This window comes from Sceloporus occidentalis, unplaced genomic scaffold (genome assembly GCF_023333645.1).
Source record: "Sceloporus occidentalis isolate IW3139 unplaced genomic scaffold, rSceOcc1.0.p SCAF_4, whole genome shotgun sequence".
Lineage (NCBI taxonomy): Eukaryota > Metazoa > Chordata > Lepidosauria > Squamata > Phrynosomatidae > Sceloporus > Sceloporus occidentalis.
Window position 1 is genome coordinate 74,824,222 of NW_028316984.1, and position 19,434 is coordinate 74,843,655.

Sequence of the window (19,434 nt, forward strand, 5' to 3'; positions counted from 1 at the left end):
GTGACTATGTCAGTGGCTTGAGCCTAGGGCTAGGCAGCATGGTGGAACATTTCTTCCAAAGAACCTCAAGGGATTTGCCTTGGAAGCCTTCATCTCTTCACATCAACTATTGGTGGGGGGGGGGGGAGAGATAAGAAAAAGAACTCTTAGCTTGGTACTGGTATGAGGTTGAAACATAACGGTAGAAAAAGTACAGTGATTAATGTGTTGAATTTGCATAATCAGAATGCAAATTAATAATATACATAATTATAATAATTTGCATAATATGCAGATTAGATGCCCAGATATGAGGGACTGGAATATGGCAACCCTAGATTTTGAACACTTTTTAGGGGTGCACTTTTCTAGGCTGATTTTTTTTTTAAAAAAACAGCAAACTAAAAGAGCACCCACTCTGCATAATTATAGCACTGTGATACCACTCTCACTGCCGTGGTGCTATCCTATGGAATCCTGGGATTTTTAGTCTTCTGAAGGCCTTAGAATTCTTCTCCAACAGAGAATTCTAAGGACTTTGCCTACCTCCAGTTCCCATGATTCCATAGGATAGAGCCATGAAAATTAAAGTGGTATGAAACTAACATAATTGTGTGGTGTATGGATACACCATATGTTTATTTTTCTTTATATAATGACAAAATATTAGAAATATATATTGGGAAGCTCAATTGATCGAAAGGATCATATAGTTAATCTAAAAAACAAATCTGAGATTGCTGTTGTTTTAAATGGGGGGGGGGGTGTCTTTCCTGGAAAAGAATCTTGCCATACTGATTGCCTATCCAACCCTCATCCTGTGTCAAAGGATTATAAAATATGTCATTTACCAGCCAGTAGTTACATGAAATGCCATTGATGACAGACCCCTGCATAACAAGGTTCCCATGCACTTATAAAACATCACTGATATCTGGTTTCTATATTATATTTCTGTAGTATGTACCCATTAGTGGAGTAGTTTTCCATGGTATGCTGAAAGTAAGCAACAATTACTTTAAAGGTATATTTTTCAGCACCATTAACATTTTCTATGATTATGACTATATACTGCTTTCAAAATTTAATATAGCTGTAACTATTTCTGCTGGAGTAAAACACAAATAAGCCTCAGTCTATCTATGCCATTCACATCACAGCAGAAGAGTCTAAAAAGTCTACCACAACCATTTTTCCAGGCATTACCTTTCACTGAAGCCAAGTATGTCCGGAGATCCTTCTGCAGCTTGCTTCCTTCCAACTGAAAAAAAAGTAAATGTAATGAGTGAGATGAATATATCACAGAATCATAATCACTATGTTAACAATTGGACAGAGGCCCAATTCAAAATGTTGGTGTTGGTTTGTGTGACAATGCTACTTGGAAGCTCTTTATCCCAAATGAACTGGTACAATCTCTTAAATCAGCTTCAGAGGCCTTTTCTGTGTGCTTCCAAACTCACAACTCAGAGACATGACTTTTTATGGCTATATTATTGTCATTTTTCTCTACTGTATTAAACACTACTTTGTTTCCAAAGGCTTTTAATTTTATTCATTTTTTATTATTCCCGAAAAGACAAGGGAGATGACATGGGGGGAAAACATGACAAAAGGCCAGAGCTAAATATTACAACTGAATCATTTACCAAATGTCTGAATAAAATATAGAATGATTTCTAATCCACCATGTAGGTATCTGAAGGATTTTCATGACAACAAACATACATCCCCAAATAAAATAAACAGATCCAGTAAAAATGATTAAAGGGGAGCTATGCCCAGGTCTCTGTTTACCAAGGAGCCCAATTCACATCCTGTGAAAGACATGTGTGCTACAGCAGTGTTCCCAGGCCTCTATGTAGCCAATTCTCTATTCAGTTCAGAGGGAGCTCTGGCAAACTATACCAACCTATCATGCCTGCTATTTGATTTTCACAGAGGGTAGGAACTGGAAATAGATTAACAGTCCCTATCAGAGCCACCTCCAGAGCATCCAAGAGGAGGTCGCATGCCTACCTGTCACACCCTTTGGAGGTCTTCCTTACATCCACTCCCATAGTGCCACATGTGGTGTGCTATTTTAAACTTTAACCAGTTTTTACTTAATGGGAGCAGGGAGAAGTTTTACCTGAAAACAATATTGGCCCCACACTTTTACAGGCTCTGCCTACCTCAGGACAAATCAGCAGTTTTTGTTGGGCTACTGTTAATACAGTACGTTTCTTCCCTTGTCGCAGCTTTAAATTGCATGTAAGTTACTGGCATTAGAATGGATCCATTTCTGGTGGAGCAAACAGGCTCACTTAATCCACAAAGGAGAAAGCTCCCCATAAGGGACAGCAGGTGCCATGTCTCAACCTCTCGCTCAGTTTCACGCTTATTGATGGGTAGGAACTATGCATTGGTTCCCATTATGGACCACCTCCATCGTTGCCACTCCATTTGGTATCCCAATATTCAGACTGCACAGCCACTGTTCAGGAAGCAAGCCAGTGGATGATCATTTGCCCTAAGCAGAACCAAAATCTACCAAAGCTATATTTTAAAAAGTTGTGGCCATGTCAAAATATGTTCTGTTTATTTGTCAGCCTCTCTTCTTCCTCCTTTAGCACTCAACATCAGTAGGAATGGAAAAGGATGGACTAATAGTAGAAACATAGAAACATGTCAACACTAGATGGGTGCAACAATGTGCTTGGAAAAGCAGAAGGTTTTCATCATTCACCAAAAAATTCTCAGATATGTGACCAACCAGGATTCTTTAGAAAAAGATTTCAACAACCTGATTGCTACTCTCAGTCAAACGCACCTCTCCGAGGCAACAGAATACAGGAGCCCTAGTGATGCAGTAGTTAAATGCCTAAACTGCAGCCACACAGCTGTGAATTTGATCCCAGGGGCTCCAAGGTCCACTCAGCCTTGCATCCTTCCATAGATCACTAAAATGAGTACCCAGCTTGTTGAGGGCAATGAGCTTATACATTGTAAACTGCTTAGGGAGTGCTTAGTTCACTAATAAGTGGTATAGAAAGTGTGTCTGTGCCATACACAGGCTCTCTATACGCAGACTCAAGGTCATGAGGACGGTGAGCCCTGACCCTCTTAATGATGCACAGCACAGCATGCAGGAGCATGCCGCCATTAAAATCAACGGGACTTTAGGTGCCATGGTTTTTCCCTCCATCTGGAATAGATCCCCCACGTAAAACAAGAGTCCACTGTATTTGCTATTGCTGTAAAATAGAAAGCAGACCTTTGCAAATTATGGACAGATGTCAATTTCCCTTCCCATCTTCAAAATAACAGCAAGCAGAGCTGAAATAAATTGCCTCGGGAATTCCAAATTCAATCATCAAATTCAAATCAAGTATTTTAGGATAACAAATATGAAGGGGATAGTCACCAAATACAGTGGATCCTTGTTATACGCTGGAGTTTAGTTCTAAGATCCCTCGTGGATAACAAAATCCGTGGATGCTCAAGTCCCATTAAAAATAATGATACAGCAAAATGGTGTCCCTTATAAAAAATGGAAAATCAAGGTTTGATATTTGAAATGTGTACTTTTTTTGAACATTTTCAAACTGTGGATGCTTAAATTCATGTATAAGAAATCCTTGTAGAAGAAGGGCTGACTGTATGTAAATATTCAGAGACCATTCAGCAGCAATATTTACAGAAAAGATTCCTGCAGAGAATTAGGGGTACTAATTATTTTTCAGCAGTAAAAACCATGACCGTGACCCCAAACGTGTTTCACTTCTTGCAGCTGTTTAACTAGTGATAGTTAAACTGGAAGAAAGGAGGACTCAGCAGAGACCACATATCTAAAACTTCACCCTACCAAAGCATATCCCATTGATTATCACAACACCTGATTACTTGCTTAAAATAAGGCATCTGCAAACTAGTATGATCCTAATTTTATTCGCCACTGCCACCATCTGGTGTTGGGCAATCAAAGAAGATCCCCCAGTTTGCAAATGGAATGCACAATTTTTCTTAGAAGTGATTCTCCTACTCCTCTTGAAACATTTGAGGCTCATATTTTGCCAAAGTTTCTAGCACTGTTCAGCTAAAGTGCAAAGTCTTTTCTGATGGTTTTGTCTTCATAACATACTTCTCTAAAGAGATATAAAAGAATCCTGTGACACCTTTGAAACTGTGTTCACCACTTTACTCTGAAATGGACTAACACAGCTATGTCTTTGAATACCTCCAAAGAGAACACCAAGGGGAAGAGAAGGTTACATGCTAGCTGCCTTTTGGAGCTATAATTAACAAAAGTTGGATGGAATTTTTGGCTGCCAGACAAGCAGCTGTAGATCGGCAAAAGGGAGGATGCAGAAAAGGAAGGAGAACTACGTCTGACAGCACACTAATATGTGATACTGTATTTCCTTCTTCCCTTCACTCTCACTAAGAGGGTTTTAAAGAAAGGAAACTCTAACTCAAAATGTACCAAGGTTTGAACAGATGTCTCTTTTCATGGCCCTTTTTCTCTCCTGGAGACATTCATCCTAAATGTGTTTGCTGCTGCTTTTTTCTTTACTTGTGCTATCCAAATTAAACCAAAATAGTGGCTAGACTATTGCTGCTAAACACCAGAAGTATCACTACATGTAGGCTTCCCATATCCCGCCTGGGGGCGGGACTTTCCCGGTTTGGGGCGGGGCCGCACGGTCACGGCCCGATTTGGCCCCACCCCCGGGATTGCCCCTGCTCCCGGGCGAGATATAGCAAGCTGAGGGAGGCTTTCCCTTGCCGCTTGGGCCCAGGCTTGCAGGGAAAGCCTCCCTGAAGGGGAGGAGTCCCTCTCCGCCTGGGCTCCGCCCCCGCCAAGGGCGGGGCCCAGGCCCAGAGGGAAAGCCTCCCTGAAAGGGAGGAGGCCCTCTCCGCTTGGGCTCCGCCCCCGCCAAGGGCGGGGCCCAGGCCTGCAGAGAAAGCCTCCCTGAAGGGGAGGAGTCCCTCTCTGCCTGGGTTCCGCCCCCACCGAGGGCGGGGCCCAGGCCCATAGGGAAAGCCTCCCTGAAGGGGAGGCGTCCCTCTCCGTTTGGGCTCCGCCCCCGCCGAGGGCGGGGCCCAGGCCCAGAGGGAAAGCCTCGGAGGCTCCTATTCAAATGTAGGACACAAAAAAAGTGTCCTACATTTGAACATTTTGTCCTACATTTGTCCCGGTTTGGAGGTCCTGATGAATGGCAACCCTAACTACATGCTCCATAGACAATAATATCAATATACACATGTCCCTCTCACACCAACTCACTTCTAATGCTTGCCTATCACATTAGATAAAATATTGGCGTCAAGCTAGAATGTACTGTGAAGCAGTGGCCCACAACAGTCAACACCAATGGTTTCAGTTCTAAATTCATCCTTAATTCTGTTTTTGACAGCCAGGAAACAGGAAATGTTTACAAGTCCACATGTAACCAGGTATTCTGTAGTCTTTCCTCTGCAATCTTTAGAATCCTAACCATGTTAGTTCAACAATCTTGGAACAGCATGGAATTGTCTTGGACACACAGGCACAAAGTGAGTGTGAGAAGCAGCACTACTGCTGTCATTTGTTCATTATCCAGTCATCATCCCTTGCAGACTGACACACAGGATAACTTGGCTAGAGTTCCAATCCAGTATTTATACACAAATGTAAAAGGCAAGAAAGAACAGGATAAAGCTGTTTATTCAATCACAGCAGAGCTCAGTTTATTCCTTAAAACAGTTCTGCTGCTATTATCAGCATTTTAGATCTAACTTAAAGCCTTGCTGTTTTAAGCAATCTGTTTTCTTTCTAGAAATCTTCCATAGGTCACTTACAGGTCTGAACCTCATTAATCCTGTGCTCCCTAAGGCCTCTGGGGTGTAGTGGGTGCCTCAGATTAAGAGCCAGAGGTAAACAAAAAGAACAGTTTTCCTGTGGAAATCATATGAGATGTTCTGATTGTTGGAAGCAAGAAGGCATCAACATTTGTGAAGTGATTAGTGAGGGGGGTATAGATAATGCCTGCCTTTTGCTTTTATTGGCCTTTATCTTTCTCTAATCTATAGGCTCAAGCTTTTTGCTTCCTTCTTACCTACAAACATCACTACCCCCTGCTCTCTCAATAGGTTAGTCTTTTTATTTTCCTTTGTCTGAAAGGAGCATCCATGAGGCTCCAAACCCAACAATGGATGCTGGTTTACTGCCACCCAAGGGCCAGCTTTTAGGGGCTCTTGCAATGAGGTTTAGGTCAACTTCTTTGCATATCTCCTCTCCTAAACTAAGATGCATTTCTTGAGACAATAAATGTACATTTTTCTTTTCTTTTCTTTTCTTTTACCTTACAAGAGCATCCAGAGTCATTTGCGCAAGCCCCATTACACTCTTCTCATTATAGATAACAAATATTCCTACAATGATCAGAGTCAACTGCTAACCAGTCTCATACTTCTCTGTCAGAAGACACCAATGTCCAGGGTATTGTTCAATCTCACCCCTTGTGCAGCAGGAACCAACTGCTGCAGAAGGCTCTGTGCTTAACCACAGCGACCTAGGTATCTCAAAAGAAGATACTAGGGGATTATTTTTAGCATCAGTATTTTTTCCCAATAACAACTCCCACAAGAGGGAATTTCTGCACACACAGTACACCTGTTCTCTGCCAGCAGACCCAAGAATGCCTTCTTCTACAAGCAGAGCTTTTAATCAGTTCCAGATGGAAAACTGAGTAGAGCAATGACACCACTATTCACCTAAGTAAGTTATACAATCAGAACCAAGACATATTCCAGGTAAGTATCCCACTGCAAGTGCATGTCAAATCACCTAAGCTAAATGCTGGTGCATATTGTGAATTTCAGCAGTTCAGAGGGCATCACGGGTTTAGCAATCCTTAATCCATTCAAAGAAATGTCAGCCTATTTTTATAACATGAATGCTATACTGTTCTACTCAAATTTCCCAGGGCAGTTTGCACTGCAATTAAATAAATAAGATGCAGATAAATATCCCCAAAGTACTGGAGTATTGGGATGTTGCCATATACAGAGACACACCATGGGACCATCTAGCCGAGTATTGTCAGCACTGGCTGTCAGTAATGGCTCTCCAGAGTTTAAGGTGCATTTCTTTCTTAGCCCTGACTCTGCTTAGTTTCTGAAGTCAGATGAGAATAGATGTGCTCAGGGTAGCACTATACATTCACTGACATACTTAAAACGAGAGCTGTTCCATAAAACTACACATGTCTTAAAAGAATGTCTATCTGTCTGCCTGTGTGTGTGTGTGTGTGTGTGTGTGTGTGCGCGCACATGCACCTTCAAGTTGCTTGCCGACTTATGGTGACCCCAAGAATTTCATAGGGGTTTTATAGGTGGTTTTGCCAGTTCTTTCCTCTGAAATATAGCCTGTAGGATTCACTGGTGGTTTCCCATCTAAGTACTAAACAGGGCCGACCTGTAAAGTGTAAATCTATTTACATCTATTGGATATCAAAACAAGCCACCATTTCCGGAACCCTTTTGGTCCTTCTGAAGGGTAATCACTTTAGCCTCGGGCTAGTTTTAAAATATAAATATGATTAGGAAAAGCTAGTCTCCTTGCTACAGCCACTGTCAACCCCGCAACTATGTTCGCGGCCTGTCACGCTCAGACTCCCATCTGAACCACTCTTGCTTTCCGTGGACTATTCTTCAGGACAGGTAAATCCCTCCATCTAATCCTCAAACTCCACTATCCTCTTTCACTTTTCCATTTTGGTTTTCTCTGTGTGTAAGATGTTAGAGTGAGCCTATTTCACAAGTGTGTTCCTTTACATTCTTTCCAAATAAAAAGTTGTTTTAGTTCACCCATGCCTGGAGTCTCCATCAGTGAATACTGGTATAGTTGTTGCTAGCATTAACCCCCCTCACTAGTTTTAAGATTTTTTTTCACTAAAGGTGCTCAGTTCATTCCGGCCGCAATTAAACTGTTTAATGCCAAGGTTCGTCCTCAATTGCTATACGGAGCCCAATTGGGACCATATAGTAACATAAATGTAATTGAACGTGTGCAAACTAAGTTCCTTAGGAGAATCTTTCAGGTTGGCCATTGTGTTCCAAACGCTGTTCTCAGAAGGGAGGCTGGGACTATCAAAATAGAATCTAGTCTGTGGATTAGTATACTCACCTATTGGCAAAAATTGCATAAAACTTCTGGAGGTCTGACAAATTTAATTTTCCTGGATTCCTTTAAATCCTCTTGGGAAATTTCCCTCCTTAAGAAACTAAATGAGCTTGGTCTCAATAAAAATGAAATTTTAAAGCTTGACACTGATAGAGCCAAATCTACTATTTAAAAAAAAATCCTAGAAGCAGAAAGATATATGGACTCAACTTCCCTTTCAAAATATGTCATGTTCAGTGCTCAAGTTTTGGTCCCCTCCCCAGCTCCATATCTGTTCCATGTTACTCTCCCGAAGTTCAGAAGGGCTTTAACTCTGGCACGTTTCAATGTGTTGCCCACAGCCATGTTGGAAGGTAGATTTAAAAAAACACCTTTTGAAATCTGTTTTTGCCCATGTGGCTCGGGCACTGTTGAAACCAATGAGCATGTTTTCCTTTATTGTCAATTCTATAGAGACATTCGTCACCAACTGATTAGCCCACTACTGTGTAAATTCCCAGGCAAACCTGACTCCTTTTATTTACGCCTCCTATTGGACAACAATGATCCTACAGTATCCCTTAAGGTGGCTAAATTCTGTTATATTGTTTGTAAACTGCGCCCTCAGCTGTCAAATGGCCATTTTATTACCGTGTAGAAAGAACTGTTTGATACCGTACATGTACAGTCTACTATCAGTTTATATTTTAATTTGTTATTGTTATATTGATATGTTGCTTGTGTGATTTGTTTTTATACTGGTCAATGACCGAATAAATTTTATTACTATTACTAACCCCCCTCACTAGCCAAGCTAAATTTCCCAATATATTAAAGATAGACTGCTACTAGTGGTGGAGGATCTCCAAGCATTACATCTTTGTGGGAACTCCTATTTGGAAAATGAAGTAGGATAATGGTGTGAATTTAGAATTGGGGGGAAAAACTCCTCTGTAACTGCCACTAGTATGAAGCAGCATACATTTTTATTTGCAATACTGTCATGTTAAAAGCAGCAGCTTATTTTGAGGGACTGATATTTAATACAGATCATCACTGGAGAAAGAGTCCTCCTCTGTCTAACTATCCCCAGTTGTGCTGCCCATCAAACTCCAGAGGTGCCTAAGACCATCTGAATACTAATGCTCCTGCCAAAAAAACCCCCTATGTTTGGCTTGTGCATTATGTTGGAAAGTGTTGGTCACTAAGCAAAGACAGATCCCGTGCCATTTGTAAGATGAAAGGACACACACTATCAAGTTCTCTGAATGGACATACAAGGTATTTAGAATAAGATCCCTCACCCCCTGCTCCCCATTCAAGATTTTTTTTAAAAAAAAAATGACAATGTTGTAGAGTGAGAAAGAGAGATAATTTTATATCTCTTCCAATTTCACAACAGAGCTTATGCCCACATTGACTGTACAGAAAGAGATTCTCAGCTCAGAGCAAATCAATGACAGCTGCTAGTCTGCACAGCAACACAGCAAACAATCAGTCCCTTTTTCAAGGGATGCCCAGAAGTCACTGCCGTCCTTCCTGGGATAGCAGCTTGCTAGATAACGGGCTCTGGCTACACAAGGTCAGCTTTCTTCTGTGTTGAAGTTTCCTTGACTCTTCCTTCCACAAGCAGCTAGAGCCTAATTTCTCAGAGATAATCTACCTAAATGTAAGGAACAAGTGGGCTAGACCAATGAACCTACACTGGGCTATTTCTTTCTTATACTGTCTTTAAAAGACTTGAGCAATCAAAGCTCAATTAAGACCTACACTTTTGTTTTGTTTTACATATACAAAACTTTGGCATAACTACAGCACCTAAAAGTTGTACAGGAAACCAGTCTCAGAACTAAGTGACATTTCTGGCTTCCAAGCCTTAGAATACATTACGCAGTAAACTCAGGAGCAAAACAAAGGGTCAAACAAAACATTACATTAAAGATGTAATTTGGTTTTCCATAAGTCTGTTTTTTTTTTTTAATGTAAATAGTCAATGGGAGCCCATGCTATTCCAACCCCAGTATTCACCCAGGTGGGTCCCTGGGTTGGTGCGGAGATGGGCAAGTGTTTAGACAAACATCCATGTGTGTGACCCAGGACTTGCTACCAGTTCACGCTCCTTTCCTTGCTGCACTGACACTGGTACTGAAAAGCCCCCCATCGCTGCATCTGATGCAGAAACTGAGTCAAATTGACCTGGGATAAGGGTTGTTTAAGCCAGGAAAGAACCAGAACCACCAGATCTATGTCCAGTGTGCCTTGGTCAGGCTGATCCTGGCCCCAGGGTTTTGGTCTGCATCATCTGAACTGGATGCTGCAAGGCCAGGGAGAGCAAAGGCCTTTTGGCCCATGTGCACAACCCCAAAGACACACAAAGAAGCAGCCTGACTCATTTCAGTTGGATGGGTATTTCAGGACTACAGCATTGCTACAAAGCTGGTCCTGTCTCTCATATTTACCTGCTGAATCTCCTGAGATGGAAAGTAGTTAGAGCTTTTAGTGCTAGAAAATCCATTCCCTACACAGGAGTAAAGACAGATGAGTCATTTTCTGATACTGTATGCCCAGACTCATTTATCACACTAAAGGTGTATTACCACAAATTCTTTCTGCACACATCTTCTACTCTACACCAACCCCTCTCCTTTGGCCAAAAAAAAAAAGGGGGGGGGGGATTTCTGATTCCATTAATTACTCATAGCCTACCCCCCAGACCTGCTTTAACAGCTTAAGATGATACTCCACTCGGAACTTGATGAGGAATCAGATTTTGATATTGCACATGTACAGGTATTTTAATGTGTTTTTAAATTTTGCTTTGTATAATGAGAATGTATTTTAACTATGTGTAACTTTATATATGCGCTGTTCTCCCACCTCGATCCATAGGGAGAGGCGGGATATATAAATAAAAATTAATAATAATAATAATTTTTCATGTTACAACCTTCATTCTTCACAATTTACTGAATAGCGGCCAGAATTTAGAAAGCATAATATTTTAGGTACAGCGTGTTTTTTTAAAAAGTAATTCTTTACATTCCTGTTGGTCAACTATAGTAACTAAACAGTTCCTTAGAAAAAGACTGCTGGATGTTGTATAAAGCTTACTTCTTGACTTTATCAGTCATCTCAATACCTGAACACCTTCAACAGACCAGAAGGCAGCTGCATGAGCCAAACCTTCTGTCACGTGATACTCCTCCTCAATGTCCCCATAACTATAAAAGCAACATTAAGGGCACAGTTACACTGTAAAAGCACCAAATTTTACAATTATGTCACAATCATGAGGTAAAGTAGTTAAACTTAGTGACTAAAGAAATTATCTAATTGCAAGTATTAACTAATTTATAATGGTTTAGTTCCAAGTGTTGGAGCAATACAGTTTCAAAGGTACTTACCAGCTGTTTATTGAAGTTTTGCACACACTGTTCAAACTGCTCATCTTTTGTTTCATCAGCTTTTCCAAGTTTTTGCATCACCTAGATGTGAACATGAAAAGAGAACAGGAAAAGATTTTTAAACCACAAAGATTTAACACTGGTGACAGAAAAATGGGATAATGGTGAGGTGGGAACAAACCCTAAATTCAGTCTTTGGTGCTGCAAATGAAAAAGAGCAGAGATTGGGAAAGTTATTTTAGTTTACAACTCCAAGAACCACAGCTAGCACCCCAGTGGCCAAGCTGTCTGGGGGTGTTTTGTAAGCTGTAATCCAAAAAAAGTATATAAAATAGTTTTTTTAAAAAAAAGTATAAAACTCAGCACAGCAATATCCACAGATTCCATATCCACAGATGGATTCCACTATTCACAGCCTGAAAATATTCCCTACCAGAAAAATTCCAAAAGGCAAATTTTGATTTTGCCATTTTATATAAGCAACACCATTTTACTACAACATTGTACAGGTATATAATGGGACTTGAACATTCATGGATTTTGGTATCCCTGGAGGGCTCCTGGATCCAAACCCCAGTGGATACCAATGACCCATTATACACACACACACACACACACACACACACACACACACACACCAGCATGTAAGGCAGGGGTGGAGAACTATGGAAGAGCAGGGGCCAATTTTCATCCTTGTACACACACCCTTCCCAGAATACCACACCATTGCATTTCAGGACACTGTAAGTGACACTGCATCACTTCCCACCACCATTTTTGCAGATTATTGTCTGATATTGCTTGTTTGCTTGGGAGGGGGTGTTGGAAGGAGAGCGATAAGGGACCAGGATGAAAAGAACATTTGAAAATGTTCCAAACTGCTCAAAAAACACATTTCTCATATATCAAGAAATCTTGATAAGGAGAAGCCTCGACTTTAAATGCACAAAATTCTCATATGGGTTTTTTTGCACTAACAAACAGCATTTTCTATGCATGAAACAGCATGTTCTGTGCACAAATATTTTCTCTGCAGAAAATACTATTTTCTGTGTAAGAATACCATGTGAGAATTTTGTGCAGAATAAGCCCCAAGCTGCAAACTGTGTCATTCAACTGGATGAAAACTGCTAAAATTAAAAATGCAGTTTTCTCTTGCATCACAGGTACAATGGGTAATAGTCGAAAGGTCTCAGCCAAGAGGAGCACTGGGGGAAACCAGTACATGAATGAGGCAGCAACTTGCACTAGACCATTAATCAGATCCAATTTATTTGTCCAACTGCATCTGAGGAAGTAGGCTCAAGTTTACAAAAGTTCATGCTACCAACCTTTCTTTTAGTTAGTCTCAAAGGTGCTTCAAGATTGCTTTGCATACTGATTTTCCAGACTAACATGGCTATGTCTTTTGATTTGTCCAAACGTTGCTAGGGAGGCATAGCAAGGAAGAGTATCCACCTACCTCACCATGCCAGCCCTTCAACAGAAACGTCTCAGAGAAAATTGAGTATTTTGTAAAAGGAGATGAAAGTTGTCTGCAGTATAATTGCCAGCTCAGCTGCACCCCATTTCCTGAGATTGCAGGCCAAAGTATGAGAGCAGGGGCTAGTCCTTATGATGTCACAAAGTTGGGACTCTGTAATGCCTCAAAGGCGAGGCAGAAAAAGATTTGGAGATGATCAAAATGGCTTCTTAACAAGCTAGTTACAGAAAAAGACACAGGGGGTTAGCGTGCATGTGGCATAAATGCTATCTTCAAATTTAGCAAAATTTGAATTGCATTTCAACCAAGGCTTAAAGAAGTCTAAAGGACACTTGTATTTTCATTATTCAGCCACCAAGAAGGCCTAGAATAATTATGGGAAACAGCCAGGTCCCTCTCAACACCAACAGTCTTTCTTGGCAATGAAATTCAGCCATTATTCCAGGCAGAGTAAATTTTAATCCAGACACTTCATTTATCAGCCATTATCTTTTAACACTCTTTGTACAGCATCAAGTATATTTCTGAAGGTGTGAGGTGCTTGGAACACAATTCTGCTTTTTACATAATAGGACTGTCTGGATTGAGTAACTGTAGGAACAAAGCTAGCTCAAGCCAGGTAGCCAAGGCAAGAGAAACAAAGAGATAGCATGTGCCTGCCTCTTCCCTTCCCTTCCGCTTTGGCTTACTGGCTTGAGCTAGCTAGCTAGCCAAGGTGAGTGGAAAAGGAGGAGAGTGTGTGCACCTCCCCCTCCCTTCCTTTTTGTCTTGGCTAGCTGACTTGAGCGAGGCAAAAGGGAGGGCGACAGGCGCATGAAACTCTTCTCCTTTTCCCCTTGCCTTAGATAGCTAGCATGGGGGGGTGGGAGGTACTAGGGTTGTCATCCAAGAAGAAAGAGGGTGGTAGCCTGAACAAGTTTGGGGACCACTGCTGTAGAATATGTTGACTGTTTTAGCTGGCCTAAGTGTCTTGTTGTTTTCAGAACAACACAGAAAATTCATACAAGTATTGTGCAATTGCACATTTCTGGAAATTGGGACTAGCATAGTTATGTCAGTTTTATGATCAGCAAAATAAAATCTTATATTTTCTGACAAGGAATATGTGGAACAGCCCAAAGACAGTGAATGCATTTGGACAATGTGCCAAATTATGTATGTTGGATCCTAATTAGTGGAGAAAACTATAATTTACTAAATTTAGATTAAATAAACTATAGCTTGCCTTCAAACAGAACTAGAAGTTTCTTCCACTTTCATGCGGAATGAAGGGAGATGACTCACAAGTACACTTCCAGCTACCTAGGCCCTCATTAAAGATGCTTTCTCTCATATGGTTAGAGTTCTTGGTTTACACAAGGACTGTTATGCAGAGATAGATCAAGATTCCCATTCAATTTACACTATTAGTTTGAATTTAATCATATACACATTCCCACATTTTCACTGATCACCGTAGCACTGCAACATACATCACAAAGTACTCAGGTTTCAGAGTATCATTACACTCAAGTGTGCAAAAACCATCAGTGAAGCATAGCATTTAATCACTGAGTGGGCGGCCAGCTAAGCACCATCCTCTGCAGAAATTGGAGCTCTCAGAACTCAACTGGTCTGGAAAGACAGAAGGCTATGTTAGTAGGGAATGTGATATGTACTTGGCCACCAACTTGTGTTTCCACCATGCCTGTTAAAAACTAGTCTAACCTTTAGGGATGAGAGAGGAAGTGCTCCTGATCAAGTTCTTATTTAGCTTCTTCAGCTTTAGTCCTAGGCAAAAAGGCAGCTGCAGATGTGTGGGTATGTAAATTAATGTATGGAAATGAGGCCTTGTACCTTATAAAGAGAAGTAGAATGGGAATTGCAGAAGTCTCCCATTTTAGGTACTGGCCAACTTCATAACCAGCTTATCTTCAGCAACACTGTTCCAGCATCAGGTGCTCTGAGACCACATAGCCAACTTGACTCTCAAATGGTTCTTCAGCAAATTCAAAGCATCTACTGTCACTCCTTTTTTAAAATAACTCAACTTAGAAGGCATGGCATAAACAGCAAAATTTTAAAAATCCATTAGTTCATCTTTAATTATGTTCAGTTACAAAACAATATGAAATGCCAAACTGTTGTCCCCATTTCCTTTTGGTAAACCATTTATGATTTTTATATATCAGCTTCCAGTCTTTCACACACAACATTGGCAAGCAAATCTTCAAATCTTTGCTTTATTTAAAACTTTATGTCACTTTGCTATCACTAGCAGCTAATTCTGTGCTTCTGATCCAGAGGTGCACAGTCCACTGTTATGTTCTCCCATGCAGCTCTCTTCACGCTCACAGTCATGGGGGCTATATAAGAACAATGGAGAACCTCTTGCTGAATTGTGCTGCAAGCCAAGCTTCATACATATTTACTAGTTCAGAATCAAACATCAGCATGATTTGATTAAGCAGCTCACTTGTCAGTTAAATTTGAGATATTTATTTGTTTAATTGGTCCTGCATCAGGATTTTGTGTTTAAAAACTGCTTAAAGTTGCTCTGGTACCACAAATACACTTTGCCACTGGTTAAGATTACAGCTTCTATCATCTCAAGCTCACTGCCATCTCTTGCAATCAGTAAACAGGATTGCCTGCATTTGAAGCTTGTTGTGCCTTTATTTGGGTTTGTTGGGATTTTTGCCTGCCTCTATATATTTGTAAACATGAGTGGATTATATTTTGTAGAATTAATCACAGCCTTAGGTATATATTATTACTGAGAAGACGGAGGGAGGGAGGGTAATACTCTGGCAGGGTGGGTGAGTTAAGGTTACTGGCTGGTGTACTGTGTTAAAAAAAATAGAGAAAATTTTCTAAATTAAAAAAAATGGCTGGAATTAATTGCAGGAAGTTTCATCTGTAGGTCTTTACACAATAAGAATCTTCAGACTATATAGGAGGGGAGAAAAGAGCATTAAGCAAGAAAGATCAGCATTAAAGTTGATTTTATAGGTGGGATACAAACGGGCAGGGGAAGACGTCTTGGAGGTGTATTCTGCTGAATACGGAGCCTCCAGACCGCCCGCCCCGGGGGCGTGGCTCAGGAGATGGGGCTTCCACATGGGGGGCAGTGAAGACGCCTCACCTGGGGCCGTTTCTGACCCGCAGTTTCCATACCGCCGTCTTGGAGGACGCTGCAAAGAGAGAGGCAGCTTCCTCACGGGCGGCCAAAAATGGGGCTTTTTTTTTTCCTTTGCCGGCTGGCGGATGCGCAGCTGCGCAGCTGCAGCGCTAAGCAGCGGCGGCAGAAAGCCTATGGGCACATTTAAAGTGCCCAAGCCCCTTTAAAACTTTTTCCCCCGCTCTGCCCAAGAACAATGGTGGTCTCCTGCCAGCTGGTGATCAGCTGGTGTTGGCCTCCTTGTCCGCTTGCACGTTGGTAGTGTCACCAGCATCATGGATGCCTCCTCTCCTTTGGTCCCCGCACTCCTGCTGAATCTGCAATGCACAGCTACAGCTGTCTCCGCTGCCACCGCTGTCCCCCTGTCATCCCCCATCACCTCCCTTGTACATATGTAAATATTTACAGTTTTAGCGTTTTTTATTGTTAGGTGAAAATGGCACAGGAATGTGTGTAGGGGTTCACTTTAAAGTCCAAACTTTCCAAGCAGCGCATGCGTACATGTTGCTCTAGGGTTAGGGTTAGGGTTAGGGTTAGGGTTAGGGTTACGAGTCTTAAAATGCGCTGCAGCTGTGCTGCAGCTTCCACACCTGCATGGCAGCTGACGCTGCAATTAAAGCCTGACTGCAAACTGCGCATGTTCCAGGACCCCAACTCATTATGCGACGCAGCAGACACGGAGCTTTTAAATGGGCAACTTAAATTACCGGCGTAGCAATTCTGGCGTACTGGTGCAGCAGCTTACAGACAGAGATGTGCAGCTGCGCAGTATATAGAAAAGAAGCGGGGAAAAGCAGCACCTTTTTAATGCCGCTTCTTCCCGCTTGGGGCGAGCGGGGGGCGTGTTCATGGCGGCATTCAGGTAAGGGCCGTCTGAAGGCTCTACCTTCATGACGTCATGAATACACCCCTTTTTGCCCGTCTGTATCCCGCCATACTCAAGTTCTCCTTCCTGCCAGCCCACCATCCTCTTAATAATATGGCATACTAAGAAAATGTTTTTATTTTTCTTCTGCAAAGTAGTAATGGCTTGGACAAAAGAGGTGAGGACAGAAGGATGGTTAATCCGTGCCCTTTTGTCTTCAGCCTAAGAAGTAGCCAAGAAGAGTTTCTGTCATGGCTAGTGACACATATTCACATGCCAAAGAAAAGAAAAATGTCATGAAAATAAAATGCAGCCTTTACATTTGATGGGCATAACTCATGAGAGCCAGCATAGTGTAGTGGTTTGAGCATTTGAACTATGACTCTGGAGATCAGGGTTCAATTCACCACCCAACCATAGAAACCCATTGGGTGACCTTGGGCGTGTCACATACTCTCAGCTTTAGAAAACCTGTTTGCCTTAGAGTCATCATAAGTCAGAAACAATTTGAAGGCACACAACAACAAACAGCAACTCATGTGTCTAAAGAAGTTTAGTCCTTTACTAACATCATTGTTTCTCTGTATCTAACAGTGACCTGCTTCATGGCTTCTCTTTACCACAAAGCTACCACCCTTCTTATTTGGCTTGTTGCATGCTCAGTAAAGGGCAGAGGACCCAGGACTCTTATCAGGGGCATGAAAGGAAGAAATCAAATGTGTATACCTTTACCAAAACATATAAGAAGGCTGAGACAGAAACTCAGATAGTGGAGTTTCTCTCAGCATTTGAAGTCCAGGCTGTCATGCAACTCAAAAACAGGCAGAACATCAGCAGGTACATGTCAGGATGTAAATACAGACACAGTGTTGTGTTGTAAGATATTAATATATTGTATTAAACATACTATTTTTAAAAAAGAGTATCAGCTGGTATTCCTTCCATCCTCATAAGCATGAATAAGCTAGAAGCTAGATGCAGATTTTGAAGGCTATTCCTGAGCAAACATTTATATTGTTTCATTTTGCATACTGCATTTTAGAAATCAATGTCACACTTTCATTTAGCCAGCAAGGGTTTTATATCCTTGCTATTGGACCACCTTTTCTTCTGTCACATGGAGGGAAATTAATGCTTCCCTTAGTTACACACATACACACTTCTCTCCATCAGAATTGTGTGTGACCTTCACTAAGGTTGCAAAGGAAGGTAAACTTGGCAGCTACCCAGGATCAATTTGCTGACTCACTTTTTCATCTGTGCCACATATCTTCTGACCAAGCTGAGAAGAGAGAGGTCTGCCTACACTTATTTGAAGAGCCTTCAGCTCACTTATCTTGCCAAAGTGCAGCACTACTCTCAGAGTGGGAGAGGAAAATGAAGTTAACAGCTATAACTATGGTCCAAAACACACTGCAGAAATAATCTACAGTTTTGTGCGACATTTAGCCTCCTCTCTCAGAGATCTCTGAGGCCACAATAAACTACAATTCCCAGGATTCCCTAGCACTGAGCCAGGTCTGTTAAATTAATCTCAAACTGGATTATTTCTGCACTGTGTTTGGACCTGTGTTTTTAAAATAATAATAATAACAACAATAATAATAATAATAATTGATTTATTTATAGCCTGCCCAATCACTAGGAATCCAGGTGGGTCACAACAGTAAAAATCCATTAGAAATACAATAAAATACTAATTGATCCCTTCCCAACCCCCTCCCCAATATTAAAACTACAATTAAACAATCAAAGTTTTTCACCACTTATCACTGGTCTTGTCTGAAAAAGCAAAACAACTAAACTTAATAGTACAAGCATACTTCAGTTAACAAAGCCTCTGACAGTGAAGCTCCATTTTATAAAGTCTTCTTATGCCCAGCCGGATCTCCTTTCCTCCTCTTTCTCTGTCTAGATAGAAGGTGATAGGCAGCATAGGCACTGGGAGGATGGTGAAGGAGGGATGAAGAAACACAGACTTTTGATGCTGGCATGCAATAATGTGTCTGCAATAAAGCTTGAATTGAGAAACGATAAGATTCTGCTTTAGCTGATCCCACTGTAGCTGTGTACCTCTGCCTACAGCTGGCAAGGTAACCAGCGGCTGTGTCCAGAATACCTTTCTGAGCATGTAGAAACAGCAAAACAAAGAGAAAGGGGGAGAGCAAATAAGTTTGTCCCACCAGCTATCCACTTAGCGCAAAGCATAGATATGCACATTTGGCCACTAAAATGAAATTCCTAAGAAAAGTAGAGACTGGTGAAAGAAAATGTCATTCCTAAGTGCATTTTGAAAGAAGACTCTAAATGGCCTCATGAAGATTCAAAATCCTTTTGTCTATGTATTCAAGGCTTACTTGACTGATCTGTTTCAGGTAGCTCTTAAATAATGAGCACATTGTGAGTTTGGAATGA

General features: G+C 41.3%; 1 protein-coding gene across 16 annotated transcripts in view; it reads right to left on the reverse strand.

Moving 5' to 3' along the window:
• BIN1 (bridging integrator 1) overlaps positions 1 to 19,434 on the reverse strand; it is a 154,016-nt gene that overhangs the window by 63,934 nt on the left and 70,648 nt on the right. For all 16 annotated transcript variants that reach the window (XM_089520325.1, XM_089520322.1, XM_089520331.1 and 13 more), the window contains exons 2-3: positions 11,512 to 11,592; positions 1,186 to 1,240 (exon numbers count right to left, since the gene is read on the reverse strand). In XM_089520325.1, coding sequence (XP_089376451.1) covers positions 1,186 to 1,240; positions 11,512 to 11,592 — 136 coding nt within the window. The remainder of the gene's footprint in view (positions 1 to 1,185; positions 1,241 to 11,511; positions 11,593 to 19,434) is intronic.